This window comes from Clupea harengus, unplaced genomic scaffold (genome assembly GCF_900700415.2).
Source record: "Clupea harengus unplaced genomic scaffold, Ch_v2.0.2, whole genome shotgun sequence".
Lineage (NCBI taxonomy): Eukaryota > Metazoa > Chordata > Actinopteri > Clupeiformes > Clupeidae > Clupea > Clupea harengus.
In genome coordinates this window covers 10,004-30,000 of record NW_024879880.1, presented here as the reverse complement: position 1 = coordinate 30,000, position 19,997 = coordinate 10,004, and the positions used below count along the sequence as shown (strand labels likewise).

Genomic DNA, 19,997 nt, shown 5'->3' with positions numbered 1-19,997 from the left:
CATATCACATATCTATTTCTTCTGTACATATATATTTATTTATTCACTTACTCCACTTTACATATGCACATACTCTGCACTTTTATTGCTATTTTGCACTTCTGGTTGGATGCTAAACTGCATTTCGTTGTCTCAGTACTTGTACTCTGTGCAATGACAATAAAGTTGAATCTAAAATCCTCTAATGTTTGAGATTGAGATGTGAACTATGTGTCTAATATAGGGTGGGTGTATGTTGCCGCCAGAGTAAGCAATCTGTTGCGAAGAAGATGCAAGGTCCCTCCCAGTACATCTGAGAATGCCAGCTTCCTTGGGTTCAAGAAAAAACCCAATGGAAAACTGGACACCAACACACCGGGCTTTGGCGTACGGATTGGCTAGACCTGAATGACCTCTGTAACCGCACTAACATTCAGTTGCAGTGGAAGAGCACATCAGGACAGCCAGTAGAGCTTAATGATGACATCATCACGGACCCAACGACGACGGCAGAGGCAACCATCACCCTGGACGACAGCATTCACCACCTCAACACAAAGAACACCAGAGGGACAATACACAACTTTTTCCGATTGCGCATGATTCAAAATTGGACAGGGCTACGCCTACAAGGAAGACTGGCCTGCCTGCCGTGCGCTGATCACAGCGTATCTCATTCTGCACTGCGGAACACAGCACTACATGACGACATACACAAGTTTATAATAAAAGCTCGTCTTCAGGTATTAGCAACAAAAGCCAACTTAGAAACATGGTTCCCATCCAAGCATGAGCCGTTCTGTCTGCTCCACCACGACCAACAGAGGGAATCCATCGCGCATATCCTCAACGGCTGCCCTGCCTACAAAGGACTATATATCGCTGGCCATGAAGAAGCTCCGCGATAACACCAACTTCACAACCATCCATACCAACGAGTCAGTTAAAACATACTGGTTCTCCATTCCCCATGATCAGCGGAACGCAATGAAAACTGCCATTAAGCACATCCCAAAAACACCAGACCTTGTGTCAATTGATGAAAAGAACAAAGCGATCACAATCATTGAAATTGGTTGCTCTTATGACGCTTACATGGACACCTGCTATGCATTCAAACTGTTAAAATGTGTGTGTGTGTGTGTGTGTGTGTGTGTGTGTGTGTGAGTGTGTGTGAGAGTGAGAGTGTGTGTGAGAGTGAGAGTGAGTGTGTGTGTGTGTGTGCACTGCTCTCTCAAGCTGGCTACCTGCTAGCGAGGGTAAGCCCATGTGGTGATTCCTTCAGTTGAAGTTTTTTGGTTGATGTTATGAATCCCAAACGAACCCAACACAAATGGTTGTCCAAATGCCACTGGTTTGCCTTGACCTACATGTGGCCTGACCAAAGAGGCCGAGTGGCAGGCACCTGTGCACCTCAAGTGCCTCCAAACAAACTGTGAGCCATGATGTCAGGGCAGATGTGCTTTTATCAATTAACCACAGGTAGTGACATCACTCAAGCCCCGCCTGTCAGTCAGTGTTCTTCCTACCATGTGACCTAACCTGTCCTAACAATTGCCATAATGATTTTGAGCAGTTTTCTAAAGAATGAAAATGTCTTTGTCATGCTAAAATATTTTGAGTGATAACTACAGAAAATGTCTTTACACACGGTAACTGCATGGGGTAAGGTATCTGTTCAAATGCTGTGGACTGTGTTACAATAAGAAGAAAAATAGTCTGGAAATGTACAGACCCTTGAAGGAAATTCAACAATATCTAAATTGAATTCAAATTTCCTCCTAGGAATATATTCAACATAAATCAGGGCCCTCAAATATTCTGTGCACTAACAATCCATCATCAACACTTACCTTGAGGAAATGGATGTGATCCTCTGTGTGTGAAAGCTGCTCCAGCTCAGCATCTCTCCTCTTCAGCTCAGCAATCTCCTCCTCCAGTCGCTTCAAGAGGTCTTCAGCCCGACTCACCTCAGCCTTCTCCTGATCTCTGATCAGCTCTTTCACCTCAGAGCACCTTCTCTCAATGGAGCGGATCATCTCAGTAAAGATCCTCTCACTGTCCTCCACTGCTGTCTGTGCAGAGCTCTGTTAGGAGACACACAAAGAGGAGGGGGACAGGAGACACACAGAGGTAAGTGAAGGAGCAAACTCACTTGTGGTGTGACTGGCTCCTCTTGATCAAATGACCAAGGGCAAATCCTGCCAAACCATGTCTTTCTGTGAGGGTCTGTATCATGTAGAGATGGCAGCATAACGGTGATAACACAATAACAAGTGTTTACTGAGCCAGCTGTTGTCTTATGTGGTCAGTTCTCACCTTGAGAGTCTCCACAGCCTTCCTCAGCTCCTGCAGCTCCTTCTCTCTCTCCTGGATTCTCTGCTGGAATCTCCTCTGGGTCTGCCCCAACTGCCTCTGTTAAAAAAAAAAAAAAGAAAAACAGACTCTTTTCACCATATTATCGGTGGATTGTTTACAACAATGATGATCAAACATCACACATGACAACTGAACATTTATAAGCAAAAACCTTTAAGTACATTTAAGTCTTTTCAAGAGATTTAATGACACATTGAAGCAGTCGCTATCATCTTCATGTGAAATTCAGGATGAAGCCATGAGCTAAGTTTAAGAGGAGCACTGAAATTAAACAGCAACAATGCTTGCGGCATAGCTGTCTCACAACCTTTAGAACAGAACAGAACATTATTTTACGAGGTAAAAATATGTCCACTTTGATAACGACAGGTTAATGTTTCACAGTTTTTACACTCTAAACACTGGACCTTGCACCTGATAATCATTTCCTGATTCCTCCTTTCTCTAACGGGCAAAGTCATTGCGGAAACAGACAGACTTAAAGACTGGTGAGATAGTTATAGTATTACATTCACAGTTAGTACGTATAAGAGCCCTCATAGAAATGTTGGACACACATGTAGCTCCAGTACTGACCTGTTTGTGTGTCCGTTCTGCTGCAGCAGTGACTGTGTCATGGCCTTTGTGTTTGTCCATCGTGCACAGATAGCAGATACAACTCTGATCGGTTCGACAAAATATTTCAAAAACCTTCTTATGACGAGAGCAGATCCTCTCCTGTAGCTGGCCTGTGGCATCAATCACTGAGTGTTTTCTTCCTGGGTTCAGGTCATTGTGAGCTTTGAAGTGAGTTCCGCAGTAAGACAACAGACAATCCAGACAGGACTTCACAGCTTTGAGTTTTGTCCCAGTGCAGACGTCACACTCCACATCTCCAGGTCTGGCATAACAGTGAGCAGGAACATCAGTTTGGATTCTGGTCTTCCTAAACTCCTCCACCATTTCAGCAATCAGAATGTTTCTACCGAGAACAGGTCTTGGTCTAAATGTCTGTCTGCACTGGGGGCAGCTGTAGACTCCCTTCTGATCTTCCCGATCCCAGCAGCTCGTAATGCAGCCCATACAGTAACTGTGTCCACAAGAATAGTCACTGGATCCCTAAGAAGATCCAAACAAATCGGACATGTAAAAAGTTCGTGTTACTTGGAGCCGCTTCTGCCATTCTTCGTTTGTGCTGTGTAACGCTTCACAGTTTCTCCATGTAGTTTCGTTTCGCCTGAAATCGTTGTGCAACTTTGAAACGACTTCCTGGTTGGGTGGGCGTGTTCTTGCAAACAGCCTCCTGTCATTGATAACAATACGGCCTTTGGGTCAGTTAAGATCAAGTTCTTTGCAAACGCTGACATGTAGAGAATACTGTCATTCATTTACCACCATTCATGAACTGAGTAAACCGCCAGAAAGCAGTTTACTGTCTCTTTGCAAAAACGGAATATCCGTAACAGAAATTCAAAGGAAATTGTACTAAAGCTTGGCTTGCAGCAGGAATGTCGCCATCTAGTGGACATTTTAAGTCATTTGAAAGAAAGAAAAGAGAATATAACGATGCCATAAAACAGGGGTTTTCAACCGGGGGTCCAGGTTTTTCAATCCCTCAGGTCCAGTATCCTTCTGGTACCCTGTTCCCGGCTAGAAATGGAAGCAATCTGATCAAGCTCCAATCCTCATGAGCATTCCCACCCACTGTTCTCCTGCTTGGGAATGTGCCTGGGACAACCGGAGGCTTACTTGTCCGGTCCATCTACTCGTAGGGGAAATGCAAAATGGCTGCATTAAGGCCTTCCCAGGTGAAATACCTCTCAGCTATGGGCAAAGACAGACAGTATGCAGTTTCTACAGGCACCACAACCTCACCAATGTCATGCATGACCACTGGAGGATAGCCAGAGAGAACATGTCTTAGTAAAGATTTAGTCTTAGTGAAGACACACTGCTTTCTCACACCATAGCAACTGGTTCCACTCTCCTGTGCAGACTGGTTTTCATGAAGACTACTTCTGAGGTTGAACACACCTGACCTCACCTCATTTGACTGCATGTCTGAAGCCTTTCCCAGGCAAATTCTGCTGAAATACTCCCTATCTGACCATGTGGATCACTACTCCAATACCCATGCATGAAACATCTTCAACAGCTTTTGTCTAATTCTTCAACTGACTGTGGACTTGCAAACTCCTTGCTAGTTCCAGACAGAATCTTCTCAGATGTTTATAGTCTATTGTTTCATGTCTGCAGATGTCTATTTACTCAACTTCACATGCGCCTTCACAAGTGATATTACTGAACGCCTTTCTTAGGGAGAAACCATATGGGAGAGAACCTCTTTCTGCAGCACTAACCTGTACAAGGTACAGAGTGTGATTTTCATGCACAGTCAACATACTTGCACAGGTAAAACCTTGACATCTATAACCTAAGATGCTCCTCCTACAAGAACTCTGATTTATGTATTTAAAAAGTATCCTGGGAAGATTGCATCCTATGTCTATGTGAAGATGGCCCGAGTCGGCCACCCCACGATGTGGGATGTAGGCTGGTTGGAATGGGGTTGCAGGTAGGAAACACACACGGTGCAGGAGACAGTGGCTTAAAAAAAAAATAGCTATTCATTTACAACAGGGTGATTCGAAACCCTGAAACATAAATACACAAACTGAACAAAACAAAGCCCTAAAACAGACAAGGTACAACTCTGTGGTCACAAATCACACAGGTTTCGTCTATGTACCTTGTCCCAGCTTTCTTACCGCATGTTCAGTCTGTCTCCCCCTCATGCAACAATGAAGTGCATCAAGGGCTAAATTGGTCCAATTAGAGTCAATTGGACCCCTCCACAGAGGTGGGGGAACCCAGACCCAACCATTCTGGTAGGGGAGTCCAGTCCTTCTTCCCCTTTGGCAGGGATGTCACCTTCTCACAGTCTATTATAGATTTTCATCTTCAGTGAGCATCAAGACATTATATCTTAGTTGTATCTTTGATGTAGTGTTTTAGAGCCTATTGAGATGATGGTAATGATTTGAGAGTAACGACTTACTCATTGGTGGCAGCGTCTCCTTACCAGAGTCTGTTCTTCTGACTGGGAGGTCAGGATCTGTGTCTCCTAAAGACCTCGTGGGGATATCCTTTACCAACCATCATTCGTGTCATATTGCTCAAGTATTTGAGAACAAACACAGCGAGACACTCATTCACCCAGGATATTTTCACACACTGACTAAGCTCATACAGTTTTCTCTGGCTTCATCTTCAGGTGTTTTGTTTCTTTTAAGGTTGTTCCTCAGAACAGCTACAGCTACAATGAATAACCCTCTCGACGTATTTGAGAGTATACTCAATCAACTTTATTACTAATGCAATGTTTTTTTACCTTTGCTACATTACAATGTCCACTCCCATACACACACACACACGCACACACACACACACACACACACAGTTCTATACAGACTTGGGTCAGTATTTATCTCACAGAAGACCCTGCTATCAAGAGGTGAGTGAGGGTTTCACCCTAGAGCTGAATCTGAAGGGAATGTCTGCTTGTATTAAACTCACAGAACATGCAGTATTGTCTATTTACCAACCCAATGTATACAAGGGAGCTGTTTTTCAGTGTAGATTGTGTGTTTTGCATCTCATGTCACTTTAGGTCATTGTGCAGGTCATTGTGAGATTTGAAGGGACATTCAGACAATCCAGACAGGATTTGTTGGCTTTGAGTTTTGTCCCAGTGCAGACGTCACCATCCACATCTCCAGGTCCAGCATTACAGTGAGCAGGAACAGGTAGAGGTAGAAGGAGAGAGAGGAAGGACAAAGGGAGAGAGAGAGAGAGAGAGAGAGAGAGAGAATGAGAACGAGGAAGGACAGAGGGAGAAGGAGAGAGAGAGAGAGAGAACAGGTTGAATGGAGTCTGATGGGAGAGTGAGGGAGTGAGGGTGAGGGAGAAGGAGAGAGAGAGAGAAGGATAAAGAGGAAGGACAGAGAGAAGGAGAGAGAGGAAGGACAGAGGGAGAAGGAGAGAGAGAGGGAGAGAACAGGTGGAGTGGAGTCTGATGGGAGAGTGTGTAGCTGGTATACCTGAGAGATCAACACAGTGCTTGGTGTGACATGGTGTTCCTGAGAGAACTTCATCTGCAGTGGGCCTGAGAACTGGCTGTTTGGATGGATGTGCAGTTGTGTCTTTATATCATTTAGCAGCTGGCTAGGTTTAGACAAACTATCAGATGGGTTAATCAGGAATAAGGAAAATGTGCTCTTCATTAAATAAAGTCCACTGAAGTCTCTGTTGTTTGCCATTATTGTGTGGTGAACATCACTCTGCCCAGGCTTGTTTACTTCGTCTCTTCACCTCAAAGGCAAATCAGACTGATTTTTAAAGGCTGCTCATGGCAAATTGATATATGCAATTCATTTAGATCAATTAATCGCAAACAAAGTCATTTATTAGCTTGACAGCCCTAATCTAAACCAAACGTTGTCTTCAGACATCACCCAAAAGCCATCAAGTACACACACACTACAGAGTAGCCAGTACACTCTGGTGAGATCAACTCAAAACTCTCCTGTAAGAACCTGTTTCTGCAATGAGTGATGACACTTATGGTTTCCCCCCAGAACAACCTCTCCACATAAAGTCAAAGTCAAAGTCAAAGTCAAAGTGTTTATTGTCGCATACACCAAATTTCTTCAGCGCAGCGAAATTCTTATGACTTGGCAGCCAACATCTACGCAGTAGACGGCATAAAACAGGTAACACAAATAACATATACCAAAATAACATATAACATATAACATATAACATATAACAAATAACATATAACAAGTAACAACAGTTTTAAAATACAGAAGGGCAGTTTCCAGGGTGGGGAATATTAAATTAAATAAGATAAAAAATGTGGGTTTATATATATATGTAGCAAGTGTATTTGTATGGGTGTGAAGTACAAGGTGATGGCGACTGTTCAGTGTTACTGATTCAGCAGCCTAACAGCCTGGGGTAAAAACTGTTTGTGAGTCTGGTAGTCCGTGCTCGGATGCTCCGGTAGCGTCTACCAGACGGCAGCAGTGTGAATAGACCATAGCCTGGGTGGCTGTGGTCCTTGACAATGTTCCGTGCTTTTCTCAGGCATCTACTGTTGTAGATGCCCTGCACGGAAGGGAGATGGCCGCCGATGATACGCTCCGCTGTCTTCACCACCCTCTGCAGGGCCTTACGATCGGCAGCGGAGCAGCTACCATACCAGGCAGTGATGCAGCCTGAGAGGATGCTCTCAATGGTGCATCTATAAAAGTTTTTCAGTGTTTTAGAAGACATGCCAAACTTCTTGAGTCTCCTCAAGAAGTAAAGCCGCTTCTGTGCAGTTTTGACCGCCGAGTCCGCTTGCATGGACCAGGTGAGGTCATCCTTGATGTACACACCGAGGAATTTGAAGTTGGAGACTCTCTCCACTGCAGCTCCCTCGATGTGTATGGTGTTGTGACCCCCCCTCTAGCTTCCTGAAATCCACAATCATCTCCTTGGTTTTGCAGATGTTTAAAGACAGGTTGTTGTCTTGGCACCATGCTGCCAAGCCCCTTACCTCATCTCTATAGGCGGTCTCATCGTTGTTAGAGATGATGAACATGATGAACACAATATAAAGACACAACACATGGATACATTTTCAGAAGTTTAATTCATCAATGTACTGTAGTAAAATAAACTGAAATAAAGAGAAAAATAAAATGTACTAGAAAAATATGCAACTGATATGTAAAGAACATTGAATACAGTACAATCATTTCCATGTATTGAGCAATATAAACCAATGAAAAAAACAAAACAGTTTGTACTTTGTGGTCTTTGTGGAACCATTGTTCCAACACAAGTGAAGTGACCCATGGCCCATTAATCTACCTATCCTGAGGTTCTGATTGGCCCATGGCCCATTAATCTACCCATCCTGAGGTTCTGATTGGCCCATTAATCTACCCATCCTGAGTTCTGATTGGCCCATTAATCTACAATCCTGAGGTTCTGATTGGCCCATGGCCCATTAATCTACCTATCCTGAGGTTCTGATTGGCCTATTAATCTACTATCCTGAGGTTCTGATTGCCATGGCCCATTAAATCTACTATCCTGAGGTTCTGATTGGCCTATTAATCTACCTATCCTGAGGTTCTGATTGGCCCATGGCCCATTAATCTACCTATCCTGAGGTTCTGATTGGCCCATTAATCCACCTATCCTGAGGTTCTGATTGGCCCCATTAATCTAGCCCATCCTGAGGTTCTGATTGGCCCATGGCCCATTTAATCTACCATCCTGAGGTTCTGATTGGCCCATGGCCCATTAATCTACCTATCCTGAGGTTCTGATTGGTGTGTGACCACTTTTGACTCTTAGTGTTTCCACCTGGGGAATTGTGTGTTGAGTTGGTTTGAGCTGTGATGACTTGATTTATACTAATTGGAATGCCAGTGCTTACTGAATGAGCAATGCGTGCACGCCAGTGATATATGCAAGGGATTTGTGTTCAAAAAGTTTCATGATAAATTCTGAAATCATGTGTGAAAACAGGGTGATATGTGTTGAGAGGTTTTTGGGAAATGAGTCTGTCTTTTGGTAGATGTGTCGTCATGGTTTGGGATGTTTAGGTTTAACCAGGCCCAGGTTATAGTGTGTAAGCTATCAAAGAAATAACCCTGTAATCCAAGGGTAATTAATACAAAAAATACTATTCTGTCTTTATTTGCATTTTATTCATCATTCCCAATTTACGGATTGTAAATACAATTTAAGTTTTGCCTCAGATGTCATCTGCAGAAGCATCGTTTTCTTCCCAGACCACCACCACACCAGTGCGGTACACCTGCCAATACGTGGGGTCACCCCAGCGCTCCACCCCAGAGTCACAACAGCTTCACTGGTGATCTAATGTCTAACCCTAAACCCAGGGTAGAGTGTGTGGGTGAATGTAGTCTGGATTCAGCATCTGTACATCTCAGTCACAAATTCTGGAAACACTTAAAAAGCAATGACCCCCACTCCCATCATTATAAAGCCCTGCAATACCAAGAGTTGAGCAAAGATACATGTCCCTCACTCAGCTGGTCCTGAGCCTGAGCTTCTCCAGATCCCCACACACACACTAACACCTTACTAACACCTCAGGACCAGTACAGAAAGGCACCTGAAATTAGGATAAACCAAATTGGAAAAACAATTAAGCAAAAGTACACAACCCATTGGAAAACACAAACAAAAACACAAAGTAAAATGCAATTCTATTTGGCCCTAAACAGAAATTATGATTTAGCACCCTATTTGACCCTGATCAGAGACAAAAATCTGAGAACCACGTTGACAAAGTACAGACTCAGTGAACACAGCCTGGCCCATAGAGGTGGGTAGGCACAGACAAACCTGGCTGCCGCAAGGAAAAACAGACTGTGCCCCCATTGCGAACAAGGAATAGTAGAGACAGAGCTGCACTTCCTGACACAGTGCACAAAATATGAGGACATAAGACTAAATTATTTTAAAAAGATTGGTGAGGTCCTCCCTGAGTTCCTGCTTGCGAGCAGTGAGGAGAGGCTTTCATACCTCACCGGAGAAATAGAGGAATGCCTTGTCCTTGCTGCACAATATGTAACTTCCTGTCATAAACGGAGGGAAAGCCCATAAATTAATTAAATTCATGTATGTTCATGTCTGTTGTTGTTGTTGTTAATCCCCTGATAATTATTATGTATTTGTATTATTGTTCCCACTTCTCCCTTCCCCTTCTGATGTACCCTGTGTAAAGATATATGTATTGTTTATGTAATCACTTTCATATATAAAACCCAAATGCTTTGGCAATACTCTACAACGTTATGGTCATGCCAATAAAGCTTCTTTTGAATTTGAATTTGAATTGAGAGAGAGAGAGAGAGAGAGAGACTGTGTGAGAGAGAGAGAGAGAGTCAGTGAGAGAGAGAGTCAGTGAGAGAGAGAGACTGTGTGAGAGAGAGGGAGAGAGAGAGAGACTGTGTGTGAGAGAGAGAGAGAGAGAGAGAGAGGGAGAGAGTGTGTGAGAGAGAGAGAGACTGTGTGAGAGAGAGAGAGAGAGAGAGAGTCAGTGAGAGAGAGAGACTGTGTGAGAGAGAGGGAGAGAGAGAGATACTGTGTGTGAGAGAGGGAGAGAGAGAGAGACTGTGTGAGAGAGAGGGAGAGAGAGAGAGACTGTGTGTGAGAGAGAGAGAGAGAGAGAGAGAAAAAGAGAAGGGCTGACTCAGTGCTGAATATGTTGAGCTTCACTGATCATTTAATATACTGACCCCCCCAACACACACACACTGATCATTTAATATACTGCCCCCCACACACACACACACACTGATCATTTAATATACTGACCCCCAACACACACACACTGATCATTTAATATACTGCCCCCCCACACACACACACACTGATCATTTAATATACTGACCCCCAACACACACACACTGATCATTTAATATACTGCCCCCCCCCCACACACACACACTGATCATTTAATATACTGACCCCCCCACACACACACACTGATCATTTAATATACTGACCCCCCCCCAACACACACACCAAGAAAAAGAGTACATTAGGGCACAATGAATGCCAGTTTATAACTTTTTATTCACCATTTTGCACCAGAAACATTTTAAAACATTATAATGGTATTAATAAAGAAACACAGAAACACATTTCATTGGGTGTCAATTGTTGGATGAATACAGTCTCATTAAGATTTACTGTCATGGTACATAATATTGTGGTTGTCATATAAAACCAGATATCAGAACATGTATGCAATAACAGAGGGACTAAACACTTGGGAGAGTGAGGTTATGGAACACAGAGCTCATCAAAACCTTTCACACACAATGTCTTATTTCTGCTGTGGTGATACTGCATGTGTTACAGCAGAGGTCTAGAGGTACAGATATTGTAATAGCTGGGGTCCAGAGATGGGGGAATGGCTTCAGTCTGTTGTTGTCCCCAAGATCAGAAATTCTCAGGCCCAGCTGCTAGATCCTTACGTATGAGTGATGTGTGTGTGTGTGTGTGTGTGTGTGTGTGTGTGTGTGTGTGTGTGGCCCAGCTGCTAGATCCTTACGTGTGAGTGATGTGTGTGTGTGTGTGTGTGTGTGTGTGTGTGTGTGTGTGTGTGTGTGTGTGTTGTGTGTGTGTGTGTGTGTGTGTGTGTGTGTGTGTGTGTGTGTGTGTGTGTGTGTGGCCCAGCTGCTAGATCCTTACGTGTGAGTGATGTGTTAAATGATGTGTGAGATGTATGTGCTAACAGCATCTAGATATGTCAGTCACAGCAGCTTCACTGATGATTCAGAATCCCAAAGCCAAAACCCAGGGTAGAGTGTGTGAGTGAATGTGGTCTGGACTCTGTGCAGGAGGGTCATTGTGTCAGAGATGCTGTAGAAGGCCAGAGTTCCTGCCCTGTGATCCACATACACTCCTATTCTGGAGCTGGCCACTAGAGGGAGATCAGTGTCTTTATTATTGTGCCAGAAAGAGGAGCTGCTGCTGTCGAGGCTCAGACTCCAGGACTGATCATTCCATCCAAACACACACTCAACACCCTCTCCTCTCCTGCTGATGCTTTTATATGAGACTGATATAAAAACCCACTCCCCACTCCACTCAACCTCCCAGTAGCAGCGTCCAGACACACCCTCTCTACACAGCACCTGAGGATGCGCATCAAATCTCTCTGGATGATCAGGATATGACTGGACCTCATCTCTCCACTCCACCCTCCTGTTCCCCTCAGACAGATGGAGGTGTCTGTTTGCTGTGTTTGGATCCAGTGTGAAGTGACAGGAGTCTGATGGAGGAGAAGACAGGACACACTTAGGTATTAATATGTGTTAGGTGTGTGTGTGTGTGTGTGTGTGTGTGTGTGTGTGTGTGTGTGTGTGTGGGGTGGGTGGGGGGGGGGGGTGGTTGTTGTTATTTAATATGAATCTTTACGTGTGGGTGATGACATTTATTTCTGTGATTTTTTCTGTGAGGGAATGTTTCACATATAACTTAGATTTGTTTATGTGTGTGTGATTCTGTATATGTTTGTGCAGGTGTACATGTGTGAGTGTCTGTATTCAAAAGTTCAAAAGTGAGCATGGTTATGTTTGAGTGTGTGTGTGTGTGTGTGTGTGTGTGTGTGTGTGTGTGTGTGTGTGTGTGTGTGTGTGTGTGTGTGTGTGTGTGTGTGTGTGTGTGTTTGTCTGAAAGGAGTCCTTTGTATGAAAGAATGATGTTGAGTTTGTGTAAGTATTTGAGTTTGAGTTTCATTTCATTCCTTTGTGTGAGATGAGTCCTTCGTATTGAAGGAACCAGAATTTAAGATTTATAGTTAATAAGGATATGCCATAGTCAATAATTCAATGTATCTTATACATAGTTGTAATTGTTACTTTTATTTGGACCTAAGTTAGAATGTAATCATTTCTGGTTAGAGAAGAGAGAGAGAGAGAGTCTCATGAATACTGAGGGTGACGCCCCTGGTTCTCAGAGAGCATTTAACAGCGATCCTTCAATGGATAATCAGATAATCTTAGGTGAAGCTCTGTGAGTGAGTGGAACTCAGGCTCTGTCTCACAATGGTGGCCACCGTTGTTCGAGATTAAAACCTGTTTCATGACTTACCATATCCAAGACTGGGTCTCATAATATATGGTATAAAATGAATTACCACCTCCTATACAGTTAGTATATAGGAGTGTAGAAGTGTTCCAGTGTCTTTGTATGTGAAAGTCTGTAGGTGTGATTGGTTGTATGGGTGTGTGTGAGAGACAGACACAGAGAGAGAGGGAGAGAGAAAGAAATACAGAGAAATATAAATGTCTCTTTCTTCCTCTCCTAGTCTAGACTATCTTCGCTGTGGGATGCTGCTGTAGTCTCTCCACCTGATCTACTTGTAGAATCCCTCAGTCTACACCTACTCACCCCAACCACACTGTCATGAATCAGAATTTGTGTTGCTGGTGAGATTCTGTACATGTTTGCATTAATGTTTGTCTACATTTGTGTGTGTCTGTGTGTCTGTGTTTGCGTGACTTGTTGATCTGGTAGCTTTACAGATCCCACATACATAGGACAAGTGCATATTTTATATCAGCTGGATATCAATGCCAGTTTATTGTCCTAGTTTTTGGCAGTTCATGACTTCATGTTCCAAATGTGCCTGAGAGATGCACGCAGAAGAGTGTGTCTGGCCTGGTCTTTGGCCAAGACCTAAAACGCCTTGCAGGGATTGTGCAGGAGTCAACTATGCTGACAGGAGTCATGTAGAATCCGTATCTGCACCCCCCATTCTATACCAAGGGGAGACAGGTGGTGTGAGGGGAGACAGGTGGTGTAAGGGGAGACAGGTGGTGTAAGGGGAGACAGGTGGTGTGAGGGGAGACGGGTGGTGTGAGGGGAGACAGGTGGTGTGAGGGGAGGTGGTGGTGTGAGGGGAGACAGGTGTAGAACCATTCTATACCAAGGGGAGACATGAGTAGAACTGAGTTTAAATTAAGTGTGTGTGTGTGTGTGAGTGTGTGAGTGTGTGTGTGTGTGTGTGTACTGATGAGGAGAACTGAGTTTAAATGAAGTGTGTGTGTGTGTGTGTGTGTGTGTGTGTGTGTGTGTGTGTGTGTGTGTGTGTGTGCTGATGAGGAGAACTGAGTTTAAATGAAGTGTGTGTGTGTGTGTGTGTGTGTGTGTGTGTGTGCTGATGAGGAGAACTGAGTTTAAATGAAGTGTGGGTGATTGATGTGAGAGGGGTGTGGCAAATTCGTTTCATCTCTTCCCGCACTTCCGTTTAGAACGCCATTTTAGGAAAATGGAAAAGACACTGTTTCCTCTACCCATGAACTATAACAGCCATAATGAAATGTTGAACTGCTTAAACATGTAGAACCATGTGACTGCTACTGAAACTTGACTTGAATAAACTTAAATAAAGTAAACTGTATAAAATGTGTTTGTGTCAAACTCACATTGTAGGAAATCCTCTCTGGTTGTAGGTTCAAGAGACAAAATAGCCTGGACTTTAGTCACTATTGAGAGAGAAAGAATTATATTAGAAACAACACTGTGGTGGAAATGTCAGCATTACATCAGCCTTCTGTTTTTATGATGGCAGTACATTTGTGTTCTGTTGTTGAGGGACATTATGAGTGTCCAGCTTCTTCAACCTTAAATATCCTCTTAAGACAAGTAAACATGGAGACTGTTACGTCCTCCTGCCTTAGGGGTCGCTATTTTACCTTGTTTCTATTTCTGTTACTCTGCCTATTGCTGTAATTGTGTGCAGGTGTTGCCTGTCAGCCGTGGGCGGAGCCCGATATGTTTTAAGGCCGGGGTCGCCGACCAGAAGGCCTCTCTCCTTCACCTGCGTGCCGCCACGCTATTTGGCCTTCCTCGTCGTTCTACTTTGCCTTTGAAATTCTCTGTTCTATTGTCGCCTTTTTGTTTATTAAAACCCCCTAGACTCGAGTCCATTCTGTCTTGTGCTTCATTTGTTGCATATCAGCGTACCTGGTTTGTAACAGAGACACCTGCAGAGTATCTCAGCTTCACCGACATACAAAGGATATGTTACAAATATGTGACATTGAGAAATACAGGTTCCTGACGTTCACCATCACATTTAGCTTATCAGTACAATCCAAAGGGAAAGTATAGTAAGTCATTACATGTAAACATACTGTATGTGAGTAATGTGATTAACCTGATGCAGATATCTTCATGACTTCCTCCTTGCAGACATTCTCCAGCTGTGTCTTTAGTGAGGAGACAGATATCTTCACAGCCTCAAAAGAGAGGCCTTGGTTTACAGAGATGCAGGATAAGTCTTTAGACTCAGGTGTCTCACTGACTGACTGGAAAGTCTAAATAAAGAAACACAGAGATAGAGAGAAAGAGAGAGAGGAGGAAGAGATGACAGAGATAGAGAGAGAGAGAGAGAATAGCTACGTTATCAAAATAAAGGATCCACGTATAAGTAAGTTGTAAGTTTAAATGTACAATCTGAATTTCATGACAAGTACAGTAAATTAAGTTGAAACAGTTGATGTGGAAACTGTTTCGTTAACTGTAACTAAAAGCTTCAACCATTACAGTGCACACAAGACTCTTAAGTTACATATTATCCTCTGATGTTTGACATTGAGATGTGAACTCTGAACTGACTGAATTTAACTGAATTGAATTGAATTGAATTGAATTGAGCTAAATCTAACATTATGAGTATCTGAGTGCAGCCTAAGCCTAACCTGGATATCATCCTTTGATGTGTGTGTGCAGCATCTGGATGTGGCTTCCAAATGATTGTGTTACGAAGGACAGTCTTGGCAGCTAAGATGCGTTGTCTAGGGGGTTAGTCTGATGTTAGCAGTGTCCCTCCTCACAAAGTAAACTAAAGCAAAGCCTCACCTGCGTACTACACACTATACCTACATTAGGGCTGTGCAATTAATCGAATTTTGATCGCGATTTCAATTTTTGGGTCAAACGATCTCCAAACTCATATAATCGAGTTGAAACAATTTATTTGCGCAATTCAGTCAGCATTCAACGCGGTGAGAGGGAGTTAAATCTTAACTGGCATGTGGCATGTGTTCGAATGTGTCTGTGAGTGTGTGTGAGTGTGTGCGTGTGTGTGTGTGTTTGAGTGTGTAGGTGTGTTTGTGTGTGTGTGTGTGTGTGTGTGTGTGTCTGTGTGTGTGTGTGTGTGTGTGTGTGTGTGTTTGTGTTTGAGTACGTAGGTGTGTGTGTGTGTGAGAGAGAGAGTGTGTGGGGGGTGTGTGTGTGTGTGTGTTTATGTGCGTGTGTGTGTCTTTATATGTTTGTGTGTGTGTGTGTGTGTGTGTGTGTGTGTGTGTGTGTGTGTGAATGTATGTGTGTGTGTGTGTGTGTGTGAGAGAGAGTGTGTTTGTGTGTGTTTATGTGTGTTTGTGTGTGTGTGTGTTTTTATGTGTGTGTGAATGTATGTGTGTGTGTGTGTGTGTGTGAGAGAGAGTGTGTTTGTGTGTGTGTGTGTGTGTTTATGTGTGTGTGTGTGTTTAAGTGTTTGTGTGTGTGTGTGTGTTCGAGTGTGTCTGTGAGTGTGTGAGTGTGTGTGAGTGTGTGTGTGTGTGTGTGTGTTTGAGTGTGTAGGTGTGTGTGTGTGTGTGTGTGTGTGTGTGGTGGTTCGAGTGTGTCTGTGAGTGTGTGAGTGTGTGTGAGTGTGTGTGAGTGTGTTTGAGTTTGTCTGTGTGTGTGTGTGTGCGTGTGTGTGTGTGTGTTTGAGTGTGTAGGTGTGTGTGTAGGTGTGTGTGTGTGTGTGTGAGAGAAAGTGTGGGTGTGTGTTTATGTGTGCGTGTGTGTTTATGTGTGCGTGTGTGTTTATGTGTGTGTGTGTGTGTGTGTGTGTGTGTGTGTGTGTGTGTGAGAGCACTCCCTGCCAAGCAAGGGTCAGCCCATGTGGTGATTCCTTTAATTCAAGTTTGTTTGTTGATGTTATGAATCCCAAATGAATTCAACACAAATGGTTGTTCAAATGCCACTGGTTTGCCTTGACCTACATGTGGCCTGACCAAAGAGGCAGAGTGGCAGGCACCTGTGCACCTCAAGTGCCTCCAAACAAACTGTGAGCCATGATGTCAGGGCAGATGTGCTTTTATCAATTAACCACAGGTAGTGACATCACTCAAGCCCCGCCTGTCAGTCAGTGTTCTTCCTACCATGTGACCTAACCTGTCCTAACAATTGCCATAATGATTTTGAGCAGTTTTCTGAAGAAAATGTCTTCATCACGCTAAAATGTTTTGAGTGATAACTACAAAAAATGTCTTTACACACGGTAACTGCATGGGGTAAGCTATCTGTTCAAAGTGCTGTTGACTGTGTTATAATAAGAACAACAAGCTTCTTTCTGGAAACTTCAACAATACCTAAATTGAATTAAAATGTCCACTCCAATCATCGACACTTACCTTGAGGAAATGGATGTCATCCTCTGTGTGTGAAAGCTGCTCCAGCTCAGCATCTCTCCTCTTCAGCTCAGCAATCTCCTGCTCCAGTCGCTTCAGGAGGTCTTCAGCCCGACTCACCTCAGCCTTCTCCTGATCTCTGATCAGCTCTTTCACCTCAGAGCACCTTCTCTCAATGGAGCGGATCATCTCAGTGAAGATCCTCTCACTGTCATCCACTGCTGTCTGTGCAGAACTCTGTTAGGAGACACACAAAGATGAGGGGGTCCATCTAAAGCAGCCCACTCACTCAGCTCCTCCACACAGCCTGGTACCCACAGTGTGGCTCAGAGGAGCTGGGAAGTGGCTCAGCATTACAGACTCCTGTCTGGCTGACTGGAGGAGAGCCCTGATTGAGCCTGAAATGGCTCCTCCAGCAGCCAGCTGTTGTCCTCCTCTCCTCTGGTCAGTACTCACCTTGAGAGTCTCCACAGCCTTCCTCAGGTCCTGCAGCTCCTTCTCTCTCTCCTGGATTCTCTGCTGGATTTTACTCTGGGTCTTCCCCAAGTGTGTCTATGTTGAAGGAATACATCACATCCACAACAAACAGTTATGGTGGCATCATAATATTATTATTGTCTGATAGAATTCCTGAAAGAACAAGCTGGTTAAGCTACTGACCCTGACTGAGAGGTGATCTGTAGTGTTGCTGAATAGCCTATTGGTGAGACGCTGTTTCATTACAAGGCTTGAGAATAACACAAGATAAGTTTTGTCTTTGTGTAGCAAAACAGTGAACCATACATGCAGTAAATCTTTGTTTGATTGTATTGATAGTTTCTCATGTGGAGTTGATAGTGATGTCCAATACACCCTCACTGAGTGACCTGTGACCTCTAGGCAGTTGATAACCAGGTAATGTCATTCAGTCATAGTGTCAACCACGCAGGACCCTACAAAATGCCATTTCAGCCCCCTAATCACTGGGCTCATCTGAGAGGACTGGGCAGCAATATTGCAGGCAGAAAGCATGATGTGCCATTTTAATATAAATGACTGTCAAATAAGAGTAGTATTACAGAGCGCCCACAAACAAAACACATTAAATGGTCATTTAGGCTTTTTATGTTATATTATTAAGATACAGTTTGTATGTAACAGAAGAATCTCTGTCTGATTTCTGTTTTCAAAATGTTATAGCTATTACAATTGAATCAGACTATGTGTTTTCATGTCTGCATGATAATGCTGACAGTCTTAAGTTAACCATCTGGTTTTACAACTTCATTAGACAGGTGTGTTTTTATGTCGTTGTTATTCTCTCTCTGCCTCACGCTATAATAACCTAAAGAGGATGAGTCTATAGCCTGTCTTCCAGTTGGAAACCCAATAGCCAAGTCCTACCACACAAGTCCAATCTATCACCAAGAGAACTCCTGTCCTTACCTGTTTCTCTCTCCTCCCTGCAGAGGCTGACACAGTGTCATGGCCTTTGTGTTCAACCACCAGACAGAGCAAACAAACACAACTTAGATCCGTACGACAAAATATCTCCAGAGGCTTCTCATGTTGGGTGCAGATCCTCTCCTGTAGCTGGCCTGTGGCATCAATCACTGAGTGTTTTCTTCCGGGGTTGACATCATTGTGAGCTTTGTAGTGAGTTTCACAGTATGACAACAGACAATCCAGACATGACTTCACAGCTTTGAGTTTTCTCCCAGTGCAGACGTCACACTCCACATCTCCAGGTCCAGCAGTAGGCCTACATGGAACAGGAGCAGCAGCTTGGATTCTGGTCTTCTTGATCTGTTCCACCAGTTCAGCAACAATACTATTTTTGTTTAAAACGGGTCTTGGGGTGAACGTCTGTCTGCACTGGGGGCAGCTGTAGACTCCCTTCTGATCTTCCCGATCCCAGCAGCTCGTAATGCAGCCCATACAGTAAGTGTGTCCACAGAGAATAGTTACCGGATAATTCAGAATATCAAGGCAAACCGGGCATGTAAAAATGTCCTGGTTACTTGGAGCCGCTTCTGCCATTCTTCGTTTGTGCTGTGTAACGCTTCACAGGTTTTCACGTAGTTTCGTTTCGCCCGAAATCGGTGCATAACTTTGAAACGATTTCCTGGTTGGGTGGGCGTGTTCGTCCAAACATCGTCATTGACAACGACAAGGACTTTGAAGTAAAAACAAAGTTCTTTGCAAACGCTGACCTGTAGAGAATACTGTCATGCATTTCCCACTATTTATGAACTGAAGGAACCACCAGAAAGCAGTTAACTGTCTCTTTACAAATATTGAATATCCGCAACAGAAATTCAGAGGAAATTGTAGTAAAGCTTTGCTTGCAACAAGAAGGTCGCCATCTAGTGGACATTTCAAGTCATATGAAATAAAACAAAGAGAAGATAATGATGCCATAGATAGAAGTTGAATGTGTGTGAGGGGCGGGGGAGCTGTAATGAATCTCGTGACACTCAGCAATCTCAAATGCTGCAACAAGTGTTACTCTAATCACCTGGAGGAATTATATGTGATCCTGAGTGTGTGAAAGCTGCTCCATCTCAGCATCTTTCACAAACACACTCACAGTCACAAATGCTGGTCTCAGAAATGATTGCTCTATCCCTCAGATTATTCCAGCGAGTGTGTTTTAACTTTCTGTGTTCTAGCTGA

The 19,997-nt window shown here is 43.6% G+C and overlaps 1 protein-coding gene, 1 long non-coding RNA gene and 1 pseudogene across 2 annotated transcripts; all 3 read right to left on the bottom strand.

Moving 5' to 3' along the window:
- LOC122130610 overlaps positions 1-3,488 on the bottom strand; it is a 9,288-nt pseudogene extending 5,800 nt beyond the window's left edge.
- An 8,700-nt stretch (positions 3,489-12,188) lies between these two features.
- Positions 12,189-15,135, bottom strand: LOC122130611. Its single transcript, XR_006151928.1, has 3 exons — positions 15,101-15,135; positions 14,367-14,426; positions 12,189-12,208 (listed from the first exon to the last, which is right to left on the bottom strand). It is a non-coding gene; the product is annotated as an uncharacterized LOC122130611 (long non-coding RNA).
- A 2,472-nt stretch (positions 15,136-17,607) lies between these two features.
- Positions 17,608-19,764, bottom strand: LOC122130609 (E3 ubiquitin-protein ligase TRIM47-like). Its single transcript, XM_042705342.1, has 2 exons — positions 18,768-19,764; positions 17,608-17,894 (listed from the first exon to the last, which is right to left on the bottom strand). Exons 1-2 carry the CDS (start codon positions 19,359-19,361, stop codon positions 17,628-17,630), a joined length of 861 nt encoding a protein of 286 aa, XP_042561276.1. The 5' UTR covers positions 19,362-19,764; the 3' UTR covers positions 17,608-17,627.
- Positions 19,765-19,997: the final 233 nt, after the last annotated feature.

What these genes read in the sequence shown, in the direction of transcription:
- LOC122130609 (XM_042705342.1), bottom strand. Translation starts at nt 19,361, where the DNA reads ATGGCAGAAGCGGCTCCAAGTAACCAGGACATTTTTACATGCCCGGTT. An exon ending in CAGGGAGGAGAGAGAAACAG is followed by an intron (nt 17,895 to 18,767) that starts GTAAGGACAGGA and finishes CCTTCAACATAG; the next exon opens with ACACACTTGGGGAAGACCCA.